Source organism: Coregonus lavaretus, assembly GCF_964263955.1.
Source record: "Coregonus lavaretus genome assembly, chromosome: 4".
Lineage (NCBI taxonomy): Eukaryota > Metazoa > Chordata > Actinopteri > Salmoniformes > Salmonidae > Coregonus > Coregonus lavaretus.
Window position 1 is genome coordinate 62,827,383 of NC_139991.1, and position 20,736 is coordinate 62,848,118.

The following is a 20,736-nucleotide window of genomic DNA, read 5'->3' on the forward strand; positions in this document are numbered from 1 at the left end:
GGTGCGAGTGGCCGGAACAGGCCGGGCTGGGCTGGCGAAGCGCACCGTATCCCTGGTGCGGGGAGTAGGAACAGGCCGGGCTGGGCTGGCGACGCGCACCGTAGGCTTCGTATGAGGCTCAGGAACAGGCCGGGCTGGGCTGGCGACGCGCACCGTACACTTGGTGCGGGTGGCAGGAACAGGCCGAACCGGGCTGGCGACGCGCACCGTACACTTAGTGCGAGGGGCCGGAACAGGCCGTACCGTACGGGGAACACACACTACTGGCTGTACCTCGGGATTAGGAACGGGCCGGACCGGACTGGTTACACACCCCAGTACCTCTCGCCGAGCCTCTACACCTTCCTTCCCTGCTTTACCCAGTAGCCCCCTTAACCTGGTAGCCTCCTGAATCCGTCCCTTCTCTGCCTCCGTCAGCCCCCTTAACCTGGTAGCCTTCTGCATCTGCCTTGTGGCCGCCTCCTGCTGCTCAGTCGCCCAAGCCATGTGCCCCCCCCAAAAAATTTCTTGGGGTTGCCTCTCGTCCTTCCGACGTTGGCTCTGCCGACGCCGTTGCTCCTCTCGCCGTCGCCTCTCCACCGTCTCGCTCCATGGACGGCGATCCATACCCTCCAGGATCTCCTCCCAAGTCCAGGACCCTTTACTGTCCAACAGTTCCTTCCATGTCCAGACCCTTGGCTCCTGGACGCGCTGCTTGGTCCTTTTATGGTGGGTTTTTCTGTCACGATCGTCGAAAGGAGGAGACCAAAGCGCAGCGTGTTGAGCGAACATCGTAGACTTTATTAATTAAAGAAACCACGATCAAAACAACAAACCAAATAGGACGAAAGTGAAGTCCAAAATACTGATATACACTAACAGCAACAAGGAAACAAAAACCCACAAAACCAAGGTGAAACCACACCGTATAAATATGGCTCCCAATCAGAGATAACGAGCCGACAGCTGACACTCGTTACCTCCGATTGGGAGTCATATGACTAATCAACATAAAGAACAATTAACCCAAACATAGAACTGCACAACCAGAAATCCCCAACATAGAAATACACCCAACCAATGAAATTAAACAACCCTGGCTCAAATATCAAGGTCCGTGGAGCCAGAGTGTCACACCCTTAAGTTCATTGCTTGCTAAGTGAAGCAGATTCCCACAAATTGGCTGACAGATTTTTTATAAAACCTTTACTGGTGTCCTCGCTGTCTTGATAAAATTAGTCATAATCCTATCATGTAGAGCACAGTGTTTGAATTGAAATGCCCATATTCCTGTGTCAGGTTTGGGCCATTAATTCATTTCAAGAATTTCATAACAGGATTTGAAGTTTGTCTGAAAGATATTGATTTAGGTTGAAATGAAAATGGCCCCCAAACCCTCCAGACCAACATCATCCATAACTCACCTATCAAAAAACGTGTCACCTGTCACGCCCCCCCCCCCCCTCTCTCTCTCTCTCTCTCTCTCCCTCTCTCTCTCTCTCTCCCCTCCCCACACACACACACACACAAACACACACTCACACACACACACACACACACACACATATACACACACACACACACACACATACACACATACCTTCTCTCCACAGGCACCAGATGTGAGATGTGCGAGGACGGTTTCCACGGTGACCCCCTGGGCCAGTCAGGGCTGGTTCGACCGTGTGAGCGGTGCGACTGTAATGGTAATGTGGACCCCAACGCGCTGGGCGTGTGTGATCACATGACGGGCCGTTGCCTGAAGTGCCTGGGACATACAGAGGGAGACCATTGCCAACGCTGCCGACGAGGTTACTATGGGGACGCCTTGGACCGCACTGTGGCCCAGCAGTGCAAACGTGAGTGTGGAAACATGGGAAGGGTGTATATAGGTTTGGGTTATTGTTACAGGTTTTTAAATTAAGGGTAAATAGAAAATGTAACCTCTTGAATGTAACTAAATGTAATCGAAAATGTAATCTACATAATCCTCAAAATTAATTATTTATCATGAGATAAATAACTACTAATGATCCATACTCCAATAACGGTTAAAGTCTCACCTTTCTGGTAAATTTTTTTACAAATTGCTGAGGTGTAATCACTTTTGAGGACACAAGGTCAAGTACAAAGTACAAATATGATACAAATATGAAAATATGAAATATTTTATATAATGTATTTCCTATTCAACAAAACTGTATGTATAAAGTATAATCAAACGACTAACTATAAGATTTCACCTTCCTTATAACTGTAAAATACATATTTGTATATTTAGTGTTAGAGAAAATGTGAATATTTTGTGAAGGTCTCTCTTGATCAAAATGTCTGCCCCAGTTGCTGTGAACATCTCACAGAGCTCTAGCTTAGCTTCCTGAACTCATTAGGAACACGCCTTTCATCTCATATTAATCTCGTCCGTCTATGACAAACAAAAAGCATTTTTGGTTTAAAATCTATGAATCATTTTGGATTACGGGCTATAAATCGATCTCCGAATGTGCTATGTGACGAAACCATCATCTCCTGCTGCGTTACGATGTAAGGATTCCATTGGCTGTGATGTAGGGTTAAGCCAGGAGTTGATGGACAGTTGGAAGAGTGAATGAAATGGTAGGAGGGACATCCCTGCTTCATACAGGCAGAATAGAAATACTCCTGTGTCTGTAAGAAGCAGGGCTACCGCTCATTGCAAGCCTACAGTGTCCACAGATCGATTTATAAGCTAAAATGTCGGTTGGAACAGGTACCAGAACCACTTTACATTGAAGAGATTTTAAATGAGGAATGTATTGACACTGAATGTATTTGAATAGAAATATGGTGACATGTATCTGAATGTGTAAGTCTGTACATTTCAAAGTGTGTTAGTGCATGTATTATAATTAAGCAATAAGGCACGGGGGGGTGTAGTATATGGCCAATATACCAAGGCTAAGGGCTGTTCTTAAGCACGACGCAACGCGGAATGCCTGGATACTGCCCTTAGCCGTGGTATATTGGCCATACACCACAAACCCCCGAAGTGCCTTATTGCTATTATAAACTAGTTAAACTAGTCTTAAATGGATGAAGTTTGGAACCACCAAGACTCTTCCTAGAGCTGGTCGTTTGGCCAAACTGAGCAATCGGGGGTGAAGGGCCTTGGTCAGGGAGGTGACCAAGAACCCGATGGTCACTCTGACAGAGCTCCAGAGTTCCTCTGTGGAGATGGGAGAACCTTCCAGAAGGACAACCATCTCTGCAGCACTTCACCAATAAGGCCATCAAGGTAGAGTGGCCAGACGGAAGCCACTCCTCAGTAAAAGGCACATGACAGCCCGCTTGGAGTTTGTCAAAAGACACCTAAAGGACTCTCAGACCATGAGAAACAAGATTCTCTGGTCTGATGAAACCAAGATTAAACTCTTTGGCCTGAATGCCAAGCGTCACGTCTGGAGGAAACCGGGCACCATCCCTACAGTGAAGCATGGTGGTGGCAGCATCATTCTGTGGGGATCGAGGGAAAGATGAACGGAGCAAAGTACAGAGAGATCCTTGATGAAAACCTGCTCCAGAGTGCTCAGGACCTCAGACTGGGGCGAAGGTTCACCTTCCAACAGGACAAAGATCCTAAGCACACAGCCAAGACAACGCAGGAGTGGCGTTGGGACAAGTCTCTGAATGTCCTTGAGTGAACCAGCCAGAGCCCGGACTTGAACCCGATCTAACATTTCTGGAGAGACCTGAAAATAGCTGTGCAGTGACGCTCCCCATCCAACCTGACAGAGCTTGAGAGGATTTGCAGAGAAGAATGAGAGAAACTCCCCAAATACAGGTGTGCCAAGCTTGTAGCGTCATACCCAAGAAGACTCAAGGCTGTAATCGCTGCCAAAGGTGCTTCAAAAAAGTACTGAGTAAAGGGTCTGAATACTTATGTAAATGTATTATTTCAGTTTCGTATTTGTAATAAATTTGCAAGATTTTCTAAAAACCTGCTTTTGCTTTGTCATTATGGGGTATTGTGTGTAGATTGGTGAGGGGGGAAAACAATTTAATCAATTTTCGAATAAGGCTGTAACGTAACAAAATGTGTAAAAAGTCAAGGGGTCTGAATACTTTCCGAATGCACTGTATATTTCACAACCACACTCCCCCTCATCCTTCATCCCTGTAACTTTCCAGTGCTTGTAGCACTCTATAACATGTGGTGTCAAATTGCACTGTTCTATTTTTCTCCGCAGCCCACATCTTTTCAATATTTAAATAATAATACATTTGATTCATCCACTGTTGTAGTGATGGAGGATCATTTGATTTCCAGTTTTTAAGTAGGTGTTTTCTCACAATCATTGACGCGAAAAGTATGGTCACCGCACCCTCATATTCCATGTCTTGAAATACAGTGAGGGAAAAAAGAATTTGATCCCCTGCTGATTTTGTACGTTTGACCACTGACAAAGACATGATCAGTCTATAATTTTAATGGTAGGTTTATTTGAAATAAGTATTTGACCCCTCTGCAAAACATGACTTAGTACTTGGTGGCAAAACCCTTGATGGCAATCACAGAGGTCAGACGTTTCTTGTAGTTGGCCACCAGGTTTGCACACATCTCAGGAGGGATTTTGTCCCACTCCTCTTTACACATCTTCTCCAAGTCATTAAGGTTTCGAGGCTGACGTTTGGCAACTCGAAACTTCAGCTCCCTCCACAGATTTTCTCTGGGATTAAGGTTTGGAGACTGGCTAGGCCACTCCAGGACCTTAATGTGCTTCTTCTTGAGCCACTCCTTTGTTGCCTTGGCCGTGTTTTTTGGGCCATTGTCATGCTGGAATACCCATCCACGACCCATTTTCAATGCCCTGGCTGAGGGAAGGAGGTTCTCACCCAAGATTTGACGGTACATGGCCCCGTCCATCGTCCCTTTGATGCAGTGAAGTTGTCCTGTCCCCTTAGCAGAAAAACACCCCCAAAGTATAATGTTTCCACCTCCATGTTTGACGGTGGGGATGGTGTTCTTGGGGTCATAGGCATCATTCCTCCTCCTCCAAACACGGCGAGTTGAGTTGATGCCAAAGAGCTCCATTTTGGTCTCATCTGACCACAACACTTTCACCCAGTTCTCCTCTGAATCATTCAGATGTTCATTGGCAATCTTCAGACGGCCCTGTATATATGCTTTCTTGAGCAGGGGGACCTTGCGGGCGCTGCAGGATTTCAGTCCTTCACGGCGTAGTGTGTTACCAATTGTTTTCTTGGTGACTATGGTCCCAGCTGCCTTGAGATCATTGACAAGATCCTCCCGTGTAGTTCTGGGCTGATTCCTCACCGTTCTCATGATCATTGCAACTCCACGAGGTGAGATCTTGCATGGAGCCCCAGGCCGAGGGAGATTGACAGGTCTTTTGTGTTTCTTCCATTTGCGAAGAATCACACCAACTGTTGTCACCTTCTCACCAAGCTGCTTGGCGATGGTCTTGTAGCCCATTTCAGCCTTGTGTAGGTCTACAATCTTGTCCCTGACATCCTTGGAGAGCTCTTTGGTCTTGGCCATGGTGGAGAGTTTGGAATCTGATTGATTGATTGCTTCTGTGGACAGGTGTCTTTTATACAGGTAACAAACTGAGATTAGGAGCACTCCCTTTAAGAGTGTGCTCCTTATCTCAGCTCATTACCTGTATAAAAGACACCTGGGAGCCAGAAATCTTTCTGATTGAGAGGGGGTCAAATACTTAATTCCCTAATTAAAATGTAAATCAATTTATAATATTTTTGACATGCGTTTTAGTGGATTGTTTTGTTGTTATTCTGTCTCTCACTGTTCAAATAAACCTACCATTAAAATTATAGACTGATCATTTCTTTGTCAGTGGGCAAACATACAAAATCAGAAGGGGATCAAATACTTTTTTCCCTCACTGTATGAAGATAGACAGATTAAAAGTAAACCTAAATTGTAAAACTTCTGACATCCAGCTTTTTAACTCCACCCATAACCTTTGGACTTTATGGCACTACCAGAAGGGACAAATTATTGATGTATTGTTAGTTTTACACATGCGAAAGTATTCACCCCCCTTGGCATTTTTCCTATTTTGTTGCCTTACAACCTGGAGTTAAAATATATTTTTTGGGGGTTTGTATCATTTGATTTACACAACATGCCTACCACTTCGAAGATGCAAAATAATATTTTTGGTGAAACAAATAGAGCCACCTTTTGCAGCAATTACAGCTGCAAGTCTCTTGGGGTATGTCTCTATAAGCTTGCCACATTTAGCCACTGGGATTTTTGCCCATTCTTCAAGGCAAAACTGCTCCAGCTCCTTAAAGTTGGATGGGTTCCGCTGGTGTACAGCAATCTTTAAGTCATACCATAGATTCTCAATTGGATTGAGGTCTGGGCTTTGACTAGGCCATTCCAAGACATTTACATTTTACCCCTTAAACCACTCGAGTGTTGCTTTAGCAGTATGCTTAGGGTCATTGTCCTGCTGGAAGGTGAACCTCCATCCCAGTCTCAAATCAAGACTGAAACAGGTTTCCTTGTAGAATTTCCCTGTATTTAGCACCATCCATCATTCCTTCTATTCTGACCAGTTTCCCAGTCCCTGCCGATGAAAAACATCCCCACAGCATGATGCTGCCACCACCATGCTTCACTGTGGGGATGGTGTTCTCAGGGTGATGAGAGGTGTTGGGTTTGCGCCAGACATAGCGTTTTCCTTGATGGCCAAAAGGCTCAATTTTAGTCTAATCTGACCAGAGTACCTTCTTCCATATGTTTGGGGAGTCTCCCACATGCCTTATTTTCTTCTTTAAACAATGGCTTTTTTCATATGGTGGTCATAAAGTGGTCATATGGACAATCTCCGCTGTGGAGCATTGCAGCTCCTTCAGGGTTATCTTTGGTCTCTTTGTTCCATCTCTGATTAATGCCCTCCTTGCCTGGTCTGTGAGTTTTGGTGGGCGGCCCTCTCTTGGCAGGTTTGTTGTGGTGCCATATTCTTTCCATTTTTAAATAATGGATTTAATGGTGCTCCGTGGGATATTCAATGTTTCTGACATTTTTTTATAACCCAACCCTGATCTGTACTTCTCCACAACTTTGTCCCTGACCTGTTTGGAGAGCTCCTTGGTCTTCGTGGTGCCGCTTGCTTGGTGGTGTTGCAGACTCTGGGTCCTTTCAGAACAGGTGTATATATACTGAAATCATGTGACAGATCATGTGACACTTAGACTGCACACGGGTGAACTTTATTACATTTACATTTTAGTCATTTAGCAGACGCTCTTATCCAGAGCGACTTACAGTTAGTGAGTGCATACATTATTTATTTTTTTCATACCCCTCGTGGGAATCGAACCCACAACCCTGCCGTTGCAAACGCCATGCTCTACCAACTGAGCTACATCCCTGCCGGCCATTCCCTCCCCTACCCTGGACGACGCTGGGCCAATTGTGCACCGCCCCATGGGTCTCCCGGTCGCGGCCGGCTACGACAGAGCCTGGATTCGAACCAGGATCTCTAGTGGCACAGCTAGCACTGCGATGCAGTGCCTTAGACCACTGTGCCACTCGGGAGGCCTTTATTTAACTAATTATGTGACTTCTGAAGGTAATTGGTTGCACCAGATCTTATTTAGGGTCTTCATAGCAAAGGGGGTGAATACATATGCACGCACCACTTTTCCGTTATTTATTTTGAATAATTTGTTGAAAAAAGTTATTTTTTTCATTTCACTTCACCACTTGGACTATTTTGTGTATGTCCATTATGTCACGATCGTCGAAGGAGGAGGACCAACGCGCAGCGTTGAATGCGAACATATTTTATTAATTAGAAAGATAACACGAACAAAACAACAAATGATAACGTGAAGTCCTTGGTTAACACACATAAACCAACACGGAACAAGATCCCACAAACACTGTGGGAAAACTGGCTGCTTAAGTATGGTTCCCAATCAGAGACAACAAGCAACAGCTGATACTCGTTGCCTCTGATTGAGAACCACACTGGCCAACATAGAAACACAATACTAGAATGAGAACATAGAACAAAACACATAGACTCTACACACCCTGGCTCAACATATTAGAGTCCCCAGAGCCAGGGTGTGACAGTACCCCCCCCAAAGGCGCGGACTGCGACCGCGCCAAACATAACCGAACAGGGGAGGGCTGGGTGGGCATTCCTCCTCGGAGGCGGGTCCGGCTCCGGGCATGACCACCAACCCTCAACTATCCCCCCGTAGCGCCCCTGGTCCGGTCTGGCCCCGCTGGCTGGAGCTGGACTGGACATCGGTGGAGTGGATTGCTTGGACTCCGATGTGGAGCAGCTGACCGGTACCTGACCAGGTACGGGCCGGACCGGGCTGACGACGCGCATCCCTGGCTTGGTGCGGGGAGCAGGAACAGGCCGGGCCGGGCTGGCGACGCGCACCATTGGCTTGGTGCGGGGAGCAGGAACAGGCCAGGCCGGGCTTGCGACGCGCACCATTGGCTTGGTGCGGGGAGCAGGAACAGGCCGGGCCGGGCTGGCGACGCGCACCATAGGCTTGGTGCGGGGAGCAGGAACAGGCCGGGCTGGGCTGGCGATGCGCACCGTAGGCTTGGTGCGAGGGGCAGGAACAGGCCGGGCCGGGCTGGGAACACGCACTACTAACTTAGTGCGGGGAGCAGGAACGGGCCGGGCCGGGCTGGGAACACGCACTACTAACTTAGTGCGGGGAGCAGGAACGGGTCGGGCCGGACTGGGAACACGCACTACTAACTTAGTGCGGGGAGCAGGAACGGGTCGGGCCGGACTGGGAACACGCACTACTAGCTTAGTGCGGGGAGCAGGAACGGGTCGGGCCGGACTGGGAACACGCACTACTAACTTAGTGCGGGGAGCAGGAACAGGTCGGGCCGGACTGGGAACACGCACTACTAACTTAGTGCGGGGAGCAGGAACGGGCCGGACCGGGCTGACGTTGCGCACCACAGGCTTGGTGCGGGGAGCAGGAACAGGCCAGGCCGGGCTTGCGACGCGCAACATTGGCTTGGTGCGGGGAGCAGGAACAGGCCGGGCCGGGCTGGCGACGTGCACCATAGGCTTGGTGCGGGGAGCAGGAACAGGCCGGGCTGGGCTGGCGATGCGCACCGTAGGCTTGGTGCGAGGGGCAGGAACAGGCCGGGCCGGGCTGGGAACACGCACTACTAACTTAGTGCGGGGAGCAGGAACAGGCCGGGCCGGGCTGGGAACACGCACTACTAACTTAGTGCGGGGAGCAGGAACGGGTCGGGCCGGACTGGGAACACGCACTACTAACTTAGTGCGGGGAGCAGGAACGGGTCGGGCCGGACTGGGAACACGCACTACTAACTTAGTGCGGGGAGCAGGAACGGGTCGGGCCGGACTGGGAACACGCACTACTAACTTAGTGCGGGGAGCAGGAACAGGTCGGGCTGGACTGGGAACACGCACTACTAACTTAGTGCGGGGAGCAGGAACGGGTCGGGCCGGACTGGGAACACGCACTACTAACTTAGTGCGGGGAGCAGGAACTGATCGGGCCGGACTGGGAACACGCACTACTAACTTAGTGCGGGGAGCAGGAACGGGCCGGACTGGACTGGTGACACACACCACTTGCTTGGTGTGAGGAGAGGGACTGGGTTTCTTCATAACCCTCCGCTCCCTCAGCTGCCTACTCAGTTCCTCTCGCCTTGCCTCTACTCTCTCCTTCTCCCTTCTAGCATCCAGTAGCTCCTCCCTCTGACCCACTAACTCCTGCTCTCTCCTTACCAATAGCCCCCTTAACCTGGTGGCCTCCTCTCCTAACCTCCCAATACGCCCTGTGGCTGCCTCCTGCTGCCCCGTCGCCCATGCCGTGTGCCCCCCCCCTAAACATTTTTTGGGGTTGCCTCTCGTCCATCCGACGACGACACTGTTGACGCCGTTGCTCCTCTCTCAGGCGCGCCTCCACCGTCTCCTCCCACGGACGGTGATCCATCCTGGCCTGGATTTCCTCCCAGGTCCAGGACCCCTGCCCGTCCAATATCTGCTCCCACGTCCAGGCTGTCTGCTCCTGGACACGCTGCTTGGTCCTGTTATGGTGGGATCTTCTGTCACGATCGTCGAAGGAGGAGGACCAACGCGCAGCGTTGAATGCGAACATATTTTATTAATTAGAAAGATAACACGAACAAAACAACAAACGATAACGTGAAGTCCTTGGTTAACACACATAAACCAACACGGAACAAGATCCCACAAACACTGTGGGAAAACTGGCTGCTTAAGTATGGTTCCCAATCAGAGACAACAAGCAACAGCTGATACTCGTTGCCTCTGATTGAGAACCACACTGGCCAACATAGAAACACAATACTAGAATGAGAACATAGAACAAAACACATAGACTCTACACACCCTGGCTCAACATATTAGAGTCCCCAGAGCCAGGGTGTGACACATTACATGAACTCCAAATAAAAATCCATTTAAATTACAGGTTCTAATGCAACAAAATAGGAAAAACGCCAAGGGGGATGAATACTTTTGCAAGGCACTGTAAAACATGACTCTGCCATTGTGGTTTAGAACATGTGAATTTAGTCTCTTGCATAATACATTCTATACATTAGTTTATACTGGATTAAGCATACATTTTCGTTAACTGTAATTTCGTTACAACACTCCCTCCATCTTGTGCCTATAATCAGTTATTTGTTATTCTTGATTCCAAGAGTTTATATTTTTTTCTAAGAGATTATCAGTTGGATAGTCTTTCTGCATGGTTTTGTATATATCACCTATCATATGTGTTGCTTTGATGTCCAAAAGATTTCAGGTTGACCAAAAGATTTCAGGTCCAATAAAATATTCTTCCTTACAGTTAGGTGGTTAAAAGTGCCATTATGAACTCCACAGGGACTGAAGTGGCATTGGAGTGGTTGTAAAGTGGAGAACATTTAGTTTTACAGGCTCTCTCTCTCTCAGAGTGAATAGAAGTCATAGACCTACAGATACCGTATCTTAATTCATCTGTATAAGGTAATGGTGTCAGTTATAAGGGGTTCTGGGAAAGAGGCAGAGAGCAGTCTGCCCTGATGAGTTGACCTTCCAACTACAGTATTTTGTTAGTAGAAAGAGTACATTTTCTTATCAGCAAGTTTTTCTCCTGATAAACATGAAGAGCCTTAGAGGATTAGGATACTGTAGGGTTATGAGAGCGAGACATAGAGAAAGAAAGAGAGAGGTACAGAGTGAGAGAGAGAAATAGAGACACAGAGGTACAGGGAGAAAGAGGAAGAGAAGGGACATATACAAATGGAGAGAGAGAGCGAGAGCGAGAGCGAGAGCGAGAGCGAGAGCGAGAGCGAGAGCGAGAGCGAGAGAGATATTCTGAGATGTCTCTGACCCCCAGTAACCTATAGCAACAGAGATGTTCTGAGATGTCTGTGTCCCCCAGTAGCCTATAGCAACAGAGATGTTATGAGATGTCTGTGTCCCCCAGTGGCCTATAGCAACAGAGATGTTCTGAGAAGTCTGTGTCCCCCATTAGCCTATAGCAACATAGATGTTCCATCTACAACCCCAGGAACCAACATAGTCGTGAAGAGGGCACGACAACGCTTCTTCTCCCTCAGGAGGCTGAAAAGACTCCAGTCACCCAAGTCACAGTCTGTTCTCTCTGCTACCGCACGGCAAGTGTTACCGGAGTGCCAAGTCTGGGACCAAAAGGCTCCTGAACAGCTTCTATCCCAAATCCATAAGACTGCTGAACAGCTAATCAAATGGCTACCCGGACTATCTGCTTTCACCCCTACCTACAGTATCTGTGGGGCAGCCATATTTCCCTGTGTGTGTGTGTGTGTGTGTGTGTGTGTGTGTGTATATGTGTGTGTGTGTGTGTGTGTGTGTGTGTGTGTGTGTGTGTGTGTGTGTGTGTGTGTGTGTGTGTGTGTGTGTGTGTGTGTGTGTGTGTGTGTGTGTGTGGAAGGAGACAGTAGAGTAAGAGTCAGGGAGACTCGTGACCCTCTCCCTCTGTCATCTACTGTATGTCTGCATTCCAAATGGCACCCTATTCCATATATAGTGCACTACCTTTGACCTGGGCCCATAGAGCCTTTAGGGCGGCAGGTAACCTAGCGGTTAGAGTGTTGGGCCAGTAACTGAAAGGTCGCTGGTTTGAATACCCGAGCTGACAAGATCCAACCTGTCAATTGGCCTTGAGCAAGTCACTTAACCCTAATTTCCTCCAGGGCCGCAGTGCTAACATGGCTGACCCTGTAAAACAACACATTTTACTTCACCTATCCGGTCCATGTGACAATAAAACATATATTTTTTTGTGCAGTGTGCCAGTTGGGACTCAACCTCTGTCTGCGCTGTTCAGTCATTCAAATAAAATAAAATAAAATTGTATTTGTCACATGCGCCAATTACAACAAGTGTAGACTTTACAGTGAAATGCTTACTTAAGAGCCCTTTCCCAACGATGCAGTTAAAAAGTAAGAACATTTGCAAATAGATAAAAATAAAATAGTAACACATTAAAATAACAATAACGAGGCTATATACAGGCTATATACAAGGAGTACTGGTACCGAGTCAGTGTACTAGGGTACGAGGTAGTTGGGGTAATTGATTGAGGCAATATATTCATGTAGGTTTGGTTAAGTGATTGATTGAAGTACTATGTACAGTCGTGGTCAAAGTTTTGAGAATGACACAAATACTAATTTTCACAAAGTCTGCTGCCTCAGTTTTGATGATGGCAATTTGCATATACTCCAGAATGTCATGAAGAGTGATCAGATGAATTGCAATTAATTGCAAAGTTCCTCTTTCCATGAAAATGAACTTAATCCCCCAAAAACATTTCCACTGCATTTCAGCCCTGCCACAAAAGGACCAGCTGCCATCATGTCAGTGATTCTCTCGTTAACCCAGGTGAGAGTGTTGACGAGGACACGGCTGGAGACCACTCTGTCATGCTGATTGAGTTAGAATAACAGACTGGAAGCTTTAAAAGGAGGGTGGTGCTTGAAAATTGTTCTTCCTCTGTTAACCATGGTTACCTGCAAGGAAACACGTGCCGTCATCATTACTTTGCACAAAAAGGGCTTCACAGGCAAGGATATTGCTGCTAGTAAGATTGCACCTAAATCAACCATTTATCGGATCATCAAGAACTTAAAGGAGAGAGGTTCAATTGTTGTGAAGAAGGCGCCAGGGCGCCCAAGAAAGTCCAGCAAGCGCCAGGACCGTCTCCTAAAGTTAATTCAGCTGCGGGATCGGGGAACCACCAGTGCAGCGCTTGCTTAGGAATGGCAGCAGGTAGGTGTGAGTGCATCTGCACGCACAGTGAGGCGAAGACTTTTGGAGGATGGCCTGGTGTCAAGAAGGGCAGCAAAGAAGCCACTTCTCTCCAGGAAAAACATCAGGGACAGGCTGATATTCTGCAAAAGGTACAGGGATTGGACTGCTGAGGACTGGGGTAAAGTCATTTTCTCTGATGAATCCCCTTTCCGATTGTTTGGGGCATCCGGAAAACACCTTGTCCGGAGAAGACAAGGTGAGTGATACCATCAGTCCTGTGTCATGCCAACAGTAAAGCATCCTGAGACCATTCATGTGTGGGGTTGCTTCTCAGCCAAGGGAGTGGGCTCACTCACAATTTTGCCTAAGAACACAGCCATGAATAAAGAATGGTACCAACACATCCTCAGAGAGCAACTTCTCCCAACCATCCAAGAACATATTGGTGACGACCAATGCCTTTTCCAGCATGATGGAGCACCTTGCCATAAGGCAAAAGTGATAACTAAATGGCTCGGGGAACAAAACATCGACATTTTGGGTCCATGGCCAGGAAACTCCCCAGACCTTAATCCCATTGAGAACTTGTGGTCGATCCTCAAGAGGCGGGTGGACAAACAAAAACCCACAAAAAGTCCAAGCATTGATTATGCAAGGAATGGGCTGCCATCAGTCAGGATGTGGCTGAGAAGTTAATTGACAGCATGCCAGGGCGGATTGCAGAGGTCTTGAAAAAGAAGGGTCAACACTGCAAATATTGACTCTTTGCATAAACTTAATGTAATTGTCAATAAAAGCCTTTGACACTTATGGAATGCTTGTAATTATACTTCAGCATACCATAGTAACATCTGACAAAAATATCTCATAACATTGAAGCAGCGAACTTTGTGAAGACCAATACTTGTGTCATTCTCAAAACTTTTGACCACGACTGTACATGTGCAGTAGATGGTCTCCTCTGTCTCTGCACTGTCCCATATCACACAGAGCCAGGCATGCAGGGCAGACAGGACACGCCCTACAGAGAGATAGAGGGTTTTACTTTAACCCTGTGTAAATGATAAACTTCGGCAGATAGAGTGAATGAATAGAAGATTGAGTGAATGAATAGCAGATAGTGAATGGACAGAGTGCAGGAAATATACAATTGCCACAACATTGATGGAAGAAAACTGTGTTTAGTGTACTGTTTGGATGATGTATACGACGTGTGTACCTTTCTGAATACTTTGTTGGATTTGTGTTCTGTTTTGATAATGCGTTTGCGTGTTTAGGTTACCATACTTTTTGATACAGTATTTGATGTGAGGCTATGTGGTTTATGTGTGTTTTTTGTGTGTTTGACATGACGTTGACGTGTGGTTGTGTCTTCTCGCAGCCTGCGGCTGCAGTTCTGCAGGGACTTCTGGGTCGTTGGAGGACTGTGACCCCCAGACAGGAAGTTGTCTGTGCCTTAGTCATGTGACCGGGCGAGACTGTGGTCAGTGTGAGGTGGGCTTCTTCAACCTGCAGCCTGGAGTAGGCTGTGAGAGGTACAGGGAATCCTCAAGGGATTCTGGAATCTTCTATATGGTTCTATTGTCATGCATTCTGACTCTAGAATGGGTTCTGATCATAGAAATAGAATAAGTAATTATTATTAATTAGAATAGTAATTATTATATTTCTATGGTTCTGACTCCATACTTAGAAATACAGTGGTTCTGTTTCTTTTCAGTAGTAAGTGTTATGTGAATCACTTTCTACATCGTCTGTTTCTTAGGTGCAACTGTAACCCTATTGGTTCATCTTCCACGGCTTGCCACCAAATCACAGGCCAGTGTGTGTGTCGGCTGGGAGTGGAGGGGCGGCTGTGCAGCACTTGTCGTATGGGCTTCTTTGGTTTCTCCTCACGGGGCTGCAGAGGTAGCTACAGTAGCCTATACTGTGATTGGGGCTAGAAGTCCTTGTGTGTCAAACACTAAGACAGATCAAAATATGTGCTAAAACAATTCTGATAACAATAAGAAGTTAGAAATGCAACACGTGAACATGCAATGTCTAATTCTTCAACAACAACTAAAATCCATTTCTCTCTATGCCATTCATACCCCCTTTCCCCTGTCCCCTGTCTCCTGTCCCCACATCTCCCTTTCCCCTGTCTCCTGTCTCCTGTCTCCTGTCCCCACTTCTCCCTTTCCCATGTCTCCTGTCCCCACTTCTCCCTTTCCCCTGTCTCCTGTCCCCACTTCTCCCTTTCCCCTGTCTCCTGTCCCCACTTCTCCCTTTCCCCTGTCTCCTGTCCCCACTTCTCCCTTTCCCATGTCTCCTGTCCCCACTTCTCCCGTCCCCTGTCTCCTGTCCCCACTTCTCCCTTTCCCTTGTCTCCTGTCCCCACTTCTCCATTTCCCATGTCTCCTGTCCCCACTAACCCCTTTCCCCTGTCTCCATACCCCCTATCCCCCTGTACCCCCTTTCCCTGTCTCCTATCCCCACTCTCCCCTTTCCCCTGTCCGTCTCTCCACCCCTGCCTCCACCTGTCCCTCTCAGCCTGTAACTGCGACCCCATGGGTTCTAGCTCCATGCAGTGCCACACCAATGGCACCTGTCCCTGCCGCCAGGGCTTCGTGGGGTACAAGTGTGACCAATGTGAGCTCAGCTACTTCCACAACAGAGCCACACACCAGTGTGAGGAGTGCCCCGTCTGCTATGGGCTAGTCAAGGAGCAGGTAAGAGTGTGTGCTTGACTGTGTTGCTCCTGTCTGTCTGTCTCTCTCTCTGTCTGTCTGTCTGCCACACTCTTTTTGGCCAGACAGCATCAGATACATGTATAGTAAGACAGAGGGGTTCTGTTTTGCTCGCTCGGATGCTTTCTGCGACAATCAGATGAAACAATCATGACTGGTTGTGTTCATGCCACATTAAAAGTTAGTAAATTGTTACAGTTATGTTGCATGGGTAAATAGTCACAAACACTGAATTGCCAAATCATTAGTATTTATTAGCAAAAATAAGAAGTAAGGTAAGGGCTGGGCTCAGCACATAATGTTTTGGTTTCACAGAACTAGGATAAGACACATGAGGCTATAAGCTACTAGAGGGTGCTACTAAGATACGACACGAGGCTATGAGCTACTAGAGGGTGCTACTAAGATACGACATGAGGCTTTTATTTTGTTTTTTCAAGATGGCGTAGCAGTGCGGTCGTGTTCTTTGTTGTGTGTCCGTGTAAATAGTTTTTTGTATTGTTTTGTATTTTTCGTACATATTTCCCTATCACACTTTTCATCCTTCTACGAAATATACTTTCCTGCAACCCGCCTCACTCAATGTGGAACGGATTCTATTATTTACTCACCTTATCTAGAATCTCCAGTTGAAACTAGCTAGCCAGCTAACAAGCTACTTGCTATTAGCCACCGTTAGCGGTTTTCACCCAGAACATCTGATTTTCTGCCGGAATAACTGAATCACTGGACCCTAACACCGGATCGCAACTAGCTAGCCGCAACCGAATGGATGTTGCTGTAGGCTAATCACCACTGCCCCCGAAGCAAGCACCAGGTAGCCTTGAGCTAGCCTCGAGCCAGGCCCATATCCCGACTATCTACCTCTTTGTCTACTGGACAGGAGTAGCCAGCTAACTAGCTACTTGCTATTAGCCACCGTTAGCGGTTTTTAACCATTGTCCGTGGCCTGCACTACCTACCAACCAGCTCTAGCCTGGGCTATTATTATCGACCCAGAACATATCGGATTTTCTGCCGGAAACACTAAATCACTGGACCTTTAACACTGAATCATCACAACTAGCTAGCTGCAACCAAATGGATGTTGTTGTTGGCTAATCAGCCTTGAGCTAGCCTCGAGTCAGGCACATCTCCCGGCTATCTACCTCTATGTCAACTGGACGGGACCTCCTAGAGTTGACACGGAGCCCCGCCAATCCATCACGACTGGTCTGCCGACATAATCGTCTGTGGTTTCAACAGGCTTCCCGTTGTGACGACCACGAAGATCCATCTGCTAGCCCCGGCCCGCTAGCACACGCAAACAACAGCCGTGCTTCCTGCTCGCTGTGCTGTAGCACCAACTCGAACTGCTCTCGGACTCACATATTGCTGTTCACTGGACCTTATGATCACTCAGCTGCACAGCTGATGCCTGCTGGACTGTTCCTTTACACGGTACCCTGTCCTGTTTATCTGTTTAGCCTCAGCCCAAGCTTTCATCGCCATTACCAGTTGTTGTCTTAGCTCTCTCTAATAACACCTGTGATTGCTTTATGCCTCTCTCCGATGTCAATATGCCTTGCCTATTGCTGTTCCAGTTAGTTCTTATTATACAATTTCAATATAGAACCCCAAGTCATTCTCAAACTGCCTCAAATAGCTCCTTTGTTCCACCCCCCATACACGCCGAGACCGGCTCAATCGGTGCCTCCAGTGATGCTATCTCTTTCATTGTTACCCAACGCTTAGGTTTAACTCCACTGTACTCATATCCTTCCATATCCTTTTATTTATTTTTTATTTTCTTTCTTTGACTAGGCAAGTCAGTTAAGAACAAATTCTTATTTACAATGACGGCCTACACCGGCCAAACCCGGACGACGCTGGGCCAATTGTGCGCCGCCCTATGGGACTCCCAATCACGGCCGGTTGTGATACAGCCTGGAATCGAACCAGGGGGTCTGTAGTGAAGCCTCAAGCACTGAGATGCAGTGCCTTAGACCGCTGCGCCACTCGGGAGCCCTTGTCCTTGTCTGTACATAATGCCCTGAATCTATTCTACAACGGCCGGAAATCTGCCCCCTTTATTCTCTGTACCCAACGCACTAGAAGACCAGTTCTTAAAGCCTTTAGCCGTATCCTTATTCTAGTCCTCCTCTGTTCCTCTGGTGATGTAGAGGCTAACCCAGGCCCTGCAGACCCCAATATCACTCCTACTCCCCAGGAGCTATCATTTGTTGACTTCTGTAACCATAAAAGCCTTGGTTTTCTCCACGTTAACATCAGAAGCCTCCTTCCTAAGTTTGAGTTATTCACTGCGTTAGCACACTCCGCCAACCCTGATGTTCTAGCAGTATCTGAATCCTGGCTTAGGAAGGCCACCAATTTCCATCCCCAACTACAACATTTTCCGTCTAGATAGAACTGCCAAAGGGTGTGGAGTTGCAATCTACTGTAGAGATAGCCTGCAGAGCTCTATCATACTATCCAGGTCTGTGCCCAAACAGTTTGAGCTCCAACTTCTAAAAATCCACCTTTCCAGAAATAAGTCTCTCACTGTTGCCGCTTGCTACAGACCCCCCTCAGCCCCCAGCTGTGCCCTGGACACCATATGTGAATTGATTGCCCCCCATCTATCCTCAGAGTTTGTACTGCTTGGTGACCTAAACTGGGATATGCTTAACACCACGGCCATCCTACAATCCAAACTAGATGCCCTCAATCTCACACAAATTATCAAGGAACCTACCAGGTACAACCCTAAATCCGTAAACATGGGCACCCTCATAGATATCATCCTGACTAACTTACCCTCTAAATACACCTCCGCTGTCTTCAACCAGGATCTCAGCGATCACTGCCTTATTGCCTGCGTCCATAACGGGTCCGCGGTCAAACGACCACCCCTCATCACTGTCAAACGCTCCCTAAAACACTTTAGCGAGCAGGCCTTCCTAATTGACCTGGCCCAGGTATCCTGGATGGATATCGATCTCATTCCGTCAGTAGAGGATGCCTGGTTGTTCTTTAAAAGTGCTTTCCTCTCAATCTTAAATAAGCATGCCCCATTCAAAAAATGCAGAACTAAGAACAGATATAGCACCTGGTTCTCCTCAGACTTGACTGCCCTTGACCAGCACAAAAACATCCTGTGGCGTACTGCATTAGCATCGAATAGCCCCCACGATATGCAACTTTTCAGGGAAGTTAGGAACCAATATACACAAGCAGTTAGGAAAGCAAAGGCTAACTTTTTCAAACAGAAATGTGCATCCTGTAGCACTAACTCCAAAAAGTTTTGGGACACTGTAAAGTCCATGGAGAATAAGAGCACCTCCTCCCAGCTGCCCACTGCAATGAGGCTAGGAAACACTATCACCACACTCTTCAATCGAACGCTGCTGGCACCCGCCCACCCGACTAGAATCACTACTCTCGACGGGTCTGACCTAGAATATGTGGACAACTACAAATACCTAGGTGTCTGGTTAGACTGTAAACTCTCCTTCCAGACTCACATTAAGCATCTCCAATCCAAAGTTAAATCTAGAATCGGCTTCCTATTTCGCAACAAAGCCTCCTTCACTCATGCTGCCAAACATGCCTTCGTAAAACGGACTATCCTACCGATCCTTGACTTCGGCAATGTCATTTACAAAATAGCCTCCAACACTCTACTCAGCAAATTGGATGTAGTCTATCACAGTGCCATTCTTTTGTCACCAAAGCCCCATATACTACCCACCACTGTGACCTGTACGCTCTTGTTGGCTGGTCCTCACTACATATTCGTCGCCAAACCCACTGGCTCCAGGCCATCTATAAATCACTGCTAGGCAAATCTCCGCCTTATCTTAACTCATTGGTCACCATAGCGACACCCACCCGTAGTATGCGCTCCAGCAGGTATATCTCACTGGTCATCCCCAAAGCCAACACCTCCTTTGGCCGCCATTCCTTCCAGTTCTCTGCTGCCAATGACTGGAACGAACTGCAAAAATCTCTGAGACTCTTATCTCCCTCACTAACTTTAAGCATTAGTTGTCAGAGCACCTTACCGATCACTGCACCTGTACACAGCCCATCTGAAATTAGCCCACTCAACTACCTCAACCCCATATTGTTATTTATTTTGCTAATTTGCACCCCAGTATCTCTATTTGCACATCATCTCTTGCACGTCTATCATTCCAGTGTTAATACTAATTGTAATTATTTTGCACTATGGCCTATTTATTGCCTTACCTCCATAACTTGCTACATTTGCACACACTGTATATATATTTTCTGTGGTATTTTTGACTTTATGTTTTGTTTTACCCCATATGTAACTCTGTGTTGTTGTTTTTATCGCACTGCTTTGCTTTATCTTGGCCAGGTCGCAGTTGTAAATGAGAACTTGTTCTCAACTGGCTTACCTGGTTAAATAAAGGTGAAATATAAAAAAATAAGCTACTAGAGGGTGCTACTAAGATACGACACATGAGGCTTTAAGCCACTAGGAGGCCATATCATCATACAGGAATATATCTCAATCAATACTGGAAATAAATTAAAACCGTGATAGGATCTGCGACTCTGAATGCACGCTTTCAAATCACCTCGCCCTGTTCATCTGGCCGCCTCTCATCAAACCTGCCACTCAAGCTTAGTAGTCTAACTCCCTCCGAGAACACCGGTTCTCCTTCCGGTCGTTTCTCCCACACTAGCTGCAGGTGCTAACTGGATCTCTCTTTTGCACT

The 20,736-nt window shown here is 47.2% G+C and overlaps 1 protein-coding gene across 1 annotated transcript in view; it reads left to right on the plus strand.

Moving 5' to 3' along the window:
* LOC311127506 (laminin subunit gamma-3-like) overlaps positions 1-20,736 on the plus strand; it is a gene marked incomplete at both ends in the record, with an annotated part of 100,625 nt that overhangs the window by 52,322 nt on the left and 27,567 nt on the right. The window contains 4 exons of the mRNA XM_084159329.1: positions 1,593-1,838; positions 14,662-14,815; positions 15,046-15,188; positions 15,813-15,991. Coding sequence (XP_084015455.1) covers positions 1,593-1,838; positions 14,662-14,815; positions 15,046-15,188; positions 15,813-15,991 — 722 coding nt within the window. The remainder of the gene's footprint in view (positions 1-1,592; positions 1,839-14,661; positions 14,816-15,045; positions 15,189-15,812; positions 15,992-20,736) is intronic.